The 7,096-nt window shown below is 35.9% G+C and overlaps 1 protein-coding gene across 2 annotated transcripts; it reads right to left on the bottom strand.

Moving 5' to 3' along the window:
- Window positions 1-3,236: 3,236 nt before the first annotated feature.
- LOC110449178 lies at window positions 3,237-6,445 on the bottom strand. 2 transcript variants are annotated; one of them, XR_002462827.1, is made up of 5 exons: window positions 6,304-6,445; window positions 6,060-6,134; window positions 5,732-5,866; window positions 5,065-5,137; window positions 3,237-4,689 (listed from the first exon to the last, which is right to left on the bottom strand). XR_002462827.1 is itself a non-coding variant. In XM_021495868.1 (3 exons), exons 1-3 carry the CDS (start codon window positions 5,358-5,360, stop codon window positions 4,312-4,314), a joined length of 486 nt encoding a protein of 161 aa, XP_021351543.1. In that variant the 5' UTR covers window positions 5,361-5,686; the 3' UTR covers window positions 3,237-4,311. The 2 variants fall into 2 exon arrangements, 1 of the variants encoding a protein (XP_021351543.1); XM_021495868.1 differs by lacking the exons at window positions 5,732-5,866; window positions 6,060-6,134; window positions 6,304-6,445 and adding an exon at window positions 5,326-5,686.
- Window positions 6,446-7,096: the final 651 nt, after the last annotated feature.

The raw sequence follows: 7,096 nt of genomic DNA, 5'->3' as shown, positions 1-7,096 counted from the left end.
TGGGGGGTAAATGGGGTAGACTTGTGTTGGCGAAGGACATAGCCCGAGAATTTATGGGGATGAAGGAGGGGGAGAGGGGGTATGTTGTATGTGGGTGAGTATAGGGGTTGTGTGGGGTCAGGGTACGGTTGCTAGGCTGAGGAATATGAATTTTAAGTTCAATAATTTTAACTTTTTTCAACCACCCACGGACTGATCGTTTAGTCCTACCACAATGGCCTGTCGTGTTAATCTTGGACTACCATATTGTTTACAGGCGAGTCGATAATCAGATAGAGAGTATAGGTAGGCCAGTGTTTCAGGAATTCATTAGTTAAAAAAACGTGTCCATAAATAAAAGTCTGACAAAATGGTTTAAAATGTATGCTGGTCGACCCCAACTACGCATTTTTATTATTTGCTTTTCCTCTCTCGGTTTATTAAGATTCTGCAATTGGAAGTGTATATGGTTTTCATAGTGAAACAATTAGATATTCTATTTGTAATGTTTTAAAAGTATCTACAACGACGGAAATGTTAATGACTCCAAACAATTCGGGATATAATAGCGTAATCTTTGGCGCCAGATAATGTCGTTACGCTTGACAACAAGGCAGCGCGCTATTTTGAAGCCATTTTGAATGGGCTATCCAACAACATTTTTAACACTTTCTGCTATAATTTGGTGGGAATTGCTTACACAAATGATATAAATCGAGTAGAGAAAAAATGAATTTGCTGTTTGTATCAAAACAACCACTTATTCTACCGTTAGTGAGCTAATTGAACAGAAAATATGCGGCTTGTAGAATGGTCAAGCAGAGTTGGATTACCTGCCCTAATACCCTTCCTCTCAGCTAGATTGCGCTCTTTTGTCAAAACAAAATACCAAACTATTGAGAAGCGCCTAACGATAGATATCGCTACCGTATGAATGACGTATTCATTCTAGGAATGGAGCACAGAGAATATTTGGAAGATTTCATATGGAATGACATTACAACATGATGCATAATGGCTGACTAATCAAAAGCCGGATGAGGTGTAAATTGTCATTCTGTCTGATCAGACCAATTTGTTGTGTCCCATAAGGTGTCGGATAACACAGGTTCGTGTACTGACATAAGAAATTCGAACAGACTCCACTTTATCTGACATACCGTTCCACATGAATGACACTATAGTACTTTTACAATCCTTAAAAATTAGTAAAGCTGTAGGTAGCGACACCATTAGCCACAATATGTGGAAAATACAGCAAGTTCATTAGCTCTCCCCCTATCCCTTATATTGAGATCTTATTTGGATACTGGTATCTTTCCAAACCAGTGGAAACTAGCAGTAATGAACATGACTCTGCTAATTATTTAGACCAATAGCATTGCCTAGGTAGCAGAGTACATTAGAAAGGCTTGATCCTAAATATAAAGGGCATGTCTAAGATAAACATGGATAGCGGATTTATCCTGCACAACACACCTACATATATATATATATATTTAGGAAGCTGAATTCATCAGACTTCTTAGACCCCGCTTGAACAGTACTGTTTGATAAATATTTTATAATGTTCTAACTTCATGTTACGTGTAAGGTAGAGAGTACTACACGACTTTCGATCAACGTGTTTTATCATTTTTATTTTTGTCTATTGAAGAGAGATATTTGTAAGGTAGTGTGTCGGATCAGTAATATAATGGTTCTGGGTTCGCCCCACACAGGTAGTGTTTTTAATTTTTAATTTTTTACTTATTTTTTATTATTATTTTATTATTTTTTGTGTAAGTAATATTATTACTAGTGTATCTTAATCCTAAACAAATAGTACTCTTTGCCTTAAGACTATAATTAATATATTTATATTGCTGTGACATCGTTATGGCAGGTACTTATATGGCGGACGTCGTTATAGCGAACTATTATTTGACGTCATAGTTTATGACGTCAATACTTCAATAAACAGTCTGAAGAATCTCCTAGAAGATATGAAAGTTCTAAAGACTCTTAAGAATTTTTTCTTTACATAATATTTCTTCGTCTGTAAAGATCGTTTTTCTGATTTATAACATATATAGATATATATTTATAAACTACATTTTGTATACTATTTTTTTCGAAGAATGATTTTTTTTTCAAAAAGTGATTTCCCCAGATTTGGGACATGTGAAAACCATGGCTACCACATAAAAAACGCCAAAAATGCAAAAAAAAAATGATATTTTACCCAAAATGTGACCAACCCAAGTAGTAATTTTTTTCTGAAAACCTCTCTTAAATTGAATATCACCTTCTTGGTAACAGAAATACTCGTTCGATCCATGTGCGACATGTGTGTGAAAGTGACGATTTGCTTCTAAAATATCAGTTTGAAGTGCGCTCCGGGCGCGGGTCGCATCTTTCCCGCATATTATAGAGGGCCGGAGTTCTGTCGTGTATTGTAAGTGGAGTACCTATATTGTAAGTGGAGTACCTATATTGTAAGTGCAGTACCTATATTGTAAGTGGAGTACCCATATTGTAAGTGGAGTACCTATATTGTAAGTGGAGTACCTATATTGTAAATGCAGTACCTATATTGTAAGTGGAGTACCTATATTGTAAGTGCAGTACCTATATTGTAAGTGTAGTACCTATATTGTAAGTGTAGTACATATATTGTAAAAATTGATGAAAATTTACTCTTTCACGACTTGAACAAAATTGTGTTTTTCCCTCCACAATTCGACTCTGGAACCAGTTAAACCTTGATATAAGACACAGCGTTTCATGTACTGTTTTTTAAAGATACTCTTTGTATGCTAAATACAGTACAATTCCCTATAAATTATCTTATTGGTGATCGAAAAGTAAAATTTTACACACCAAACTGAGAACTTAACTCTAGTATACTAAACAATCACGTATCTCATGCTATTTTAATAGATGTTTAGCACTGTCAATGTGGACATCCTTTCGAAGATGTACGTTTACATATATTTTCTTTTATATTTGTAATATTTATGCGGATCAGAGAATTTAACTCTACAAATTAAATGATTTCCTTCCGCTTGACTTTCAGACTGATAATATGTTGGAAGTCGACATCGATCTGCCGCCACACCAAGGTACGTGTACTTCCAGAACATGTGACTGCAGTTATAATTTATTTAAAAATTGCGAAATGCGAAGAGTTCGTGTGCCTGATGTTTTTTTTGTAAATTTTACCACCAGAGACTTAAGTTAAAAGAACAACAAACAAAGTTATAAAATTTATACGATTTTAATTGATATGACTATACTATAATAAGATCTGCACAGCAGATCGGTAATAAAAAATATAAAAAAAAACCTAAAAAAACCTATTAACTATAAATATAAACACTCACGCCAGATAAACCCTTCCACACCAAATATAAACGTACACGCCAGATAAACCCTTACACACCAAATATGAACTTACACACCAAATATGAATTTACACGCCAGCTATAAATATATACACAAAATATAAACTTGAGATATCAACTGACACATCGAATATTACATTGCAGCCAGATATACACTTACATGCCAAGTATACACTTACACACCATTATAAACTTATAAAAGTTACATGATGACATTTAACCTACGAAGATTATACCGAGTACAACACACTGCGTGCGTTATTGCATCGGTATTTCGGACAAGCGTAACAGATGAGAGAGAGAGAGAGAGAGAGAGAGAGAGAGAGAGAGAGAGAGAGAGAGAGAGCTGTAGTAAGAGGTCAACAAATATCACCCTGAACGTCACCACACCAAGGTACTGTGGTACTATTAGAGACACGGACAAACATGCAGACAAACAGACCGACAAAAATATCAGCCATGCGCAACAGATAAGAAAGAGCTTTAGTCAAATGGCAAACGTTCTGACAGTCAAAATGATGTACGTACCACTCTGAGTGTCAACAACCACCAAGTACTGTGGTAAGCTTCTTCCTTGGACATGCACTTAAATATAGACAAACATGCGGACAGACACACACACATGAGGACAGACAGACAAACATGCAGACAGGTCAAAACAAACCTGCGGACAGACAGACACACATGAAGACAGACAGACAAACATGCAGACAGGTCAAAACAAACATGCGGACAGACAGACATGTTGGCCAATAGATAAAGAGTTGACAGAACTTTGCAATAAACATATACACTTGAATCTGACAACTGGGTATAATCTGTGTGGACAAGCACAAATTTGTCCGACAACGCCTTTAACGATATTGCCATTCCCTTCGCCCATGTTTCCTTAAAATTAAAAAAAGTCTCTATTCCGTCCAATATTGTCAGAAACATTGTCGGCGGATCAACAACTTCTTGGCCTTTTGCAAGGGATAGGAACTTCTTCCTCGTCGTCATAAGCGATTCGTCTCTTTAGGCCCCTGTGTCTGCTGTTGTTGATATACGTGTAACCACGCTTATTGTTCATAATACTGTCCAACTCTTCATCGTCCTGGGTCGTATCTAACACAATTCCAATGTCAGTCTCGGGAGTGAACTGTTGAGGATGCCAGCAGGTCGTATCCAGTGACTTGTTCAGGGAAGGTCGTTGGTCAGTCGTACACACTGTGTCCAGATTTGCTGGTTTGACCTGTACGCAAGTCCTGCATGTAGTCCGACCAGCCTCAAACCAGAATGGCGATGGTTCTTTGTAGTGGTCACTGACTTTGAGAGTGTAATCCCCCTAAAATGACGATAAGAAATATGTCAAAGATCGAATAAATGATTTTATTAAAAATTGACTAGCATTGTTCAGTTCACATGCAACTTATTTGATATATTGTGTTTTTTTCTCGTTATCAATTGGACATATTTACCCTCCCCAAGAACACTAGAATGTCATTTTGTCAAATCCTTATTCGGTTTTTATTGAGCTTAGCGACAACTAAATCCCTGGTATTTGGCGAAGTTAAAAAACATACGTAAAAGACTGGACGATAAATGTTGGAAACCGTTCAGTTGCTATTATGGCACTAAGATAGAACACAAAATGCCTACGCCATTGTTAGATTAGGCTTTAAAAACAGACTTTGTAATAGAGTATGGCTCATAAACTCACCATAAGGTCGAGGCTGTAGGCAAAATCATGGTCAGGTTCAACAACCACAACTGACCGTTTGTCGGCTTTCAAACTGTTTGAAAAATAAAACATAATTTATATATGATGCGTTATTAGTTCAATGAAATCAATTGTAAATGACTGAATAATGACTGTTAAATAGCAGATCGGCTAGTATATGACTGAGTTACAAATTCCTAAAATTCAAAATAGATAGGTTGAATTTCAAAATATTGATCGCCTGTATTCCTTGACCCTTACCAAGGAGGTTTGGTCGCTGGACAAAGGACAGTCATGTGCTTAATATCACAAGGGACGCTGTCTGGGACACTTGAAATCTCCTTAAGAGGATGGAGAGAAGTGAGGAGAGATAGTAGAAGGTAGAGTAACAAAAAGGACAGAAAGAAAGTAGACAAACATAAAATAAGTACCAGTAAGAAAAATAATAACGAATTGAAACAGAAAAGACACAATTAAAACAACGGATTGGAGAACCACAACAGATACACAAGCTAAGATATTAGGATACACTGCATTACAATACAAGACATTAGGATACACTGTATTACAATACAAGACAGAATACATTGCATTACCATTTAAAATACAAGACATTACAGTAACGAAGCTGAAGAATTCATTAAGCATCGGGAACACCTTTAAATACCTTTAAAGGTGAACAGAACGAATTCCTGGATTCATTGTAGACAGGTTTGTCATCACAGGTATGACTGGTGCTCTTGATGACGTCAGAGGTATGAACAGTCGTACGGGTATTTGTGCTATCGGAGGAGGAACGTTTCTGTAGGCAGAAAATGACATATAATACATAATATATCAGTGACAAATTTAATTCAATAAAATTTAGTTATAATGAGCCGTTTGGATTGTGAATGAAAGATGTTTCATCTCTGTGTAGTTACAGTATAAACAGAATCCTTTAATGTTTAAAAACTATTTGTATTCTTGCATTATGAACCAAACCGGATATGTACCTTTACAAATCCAGCAAGTTGAGACATGTCAGCCTTTGTTTGTGATTTGTCTGAATACTGCTGGACCTTAGAACTCTGAAAAATATACAATATGTCATTTATTTATCCACTCATTCGCTGTTTTTACAATGGAATTCGGATAAGATTGTCTGTGTAATGATATTTGAAATTAGAAAGATTATTGAACATAGAAAAGGGTACTGTATATAGATTTTGGCAGATCTCTCGTATAGAAGACAATTACCTGTTTGTTTGTCGTAGCTTCCTGACATTTGGGTTTGGACCAATGAAATCTGTCTGGAACAGATGTCGTCACAGGTTTCGGTTCCGACCAACGACAGTGATTGTTAATGACTTGGCGCTGGCAGCTATCGTTTTTCAGGACAACTTTCTGTTAATACAAATATATGTATACTGTACATTTTAGATATAAATATGTATAAATTGTGAAATCGGTTCAGGAATTCATATTTTAAATCTTTCCCGCGCCGTTACATCGAAGACTGTTTCTCCAGCGATATCGTATATGTAAGGGAGATGACCGTGTAAGTATTACCTAAATAGCAATTTTTCACAAATGTCCAAAGTCATCTATTAACCAAGGGGGGAATCTATCACCATTTTTTGAAATTAAACGTGGATGTCGTCAAGGTGACCCTATTGCCCCGTATTTATTTATTTTATGCGCAGAAGTACTAGGTATCAGAATTAGAAATAATAATAGCATTAAAGGAATAAATGTAGAAAATACACCAATATTACTATCTCAATATGCTGATGATACTTCAGTTATTCTTGACGGATCAAAAAACTCTTTAAGGGAAACATTAGGGGAATTAGACACATTTGCCAAAATTTCGGGATTGAAAATAAACACAACTAAAACTGAAGTAATTTGGATAGGAAGCAAAAAATACTGTGAGGATACTTTTTTTCCAGAGTGGAACTTGCATTGGGGGAACCATAAGTTTACTGTATTAGGGATTGATTTTCACATTGATTTACATAAAATACCAAAACTGAATTATGATAAAAAA

Source organism: Mizuhopecten yessoensis, unplaced genomic scaffold (genome assembly GCF_002113885.1).
Source record: "Mizuhopecten yessoensis strain PY_sf001 unplaced genomic scaffold, ASM211388v2 scaffold4513, whole genome shotgun sequence".
Classification (NCBI taxonomy): Eukaryota; Metazoa; Mollusca; class Bivalvia; order Pectinida; family Pectinidae; genus Mizuhopecten; species Mizuhopecten yessoensis.
Note: the sequence above shows the minus strand (reverse complement) of the source record. Positions and strands in the feature narration are given on the sequence as shown.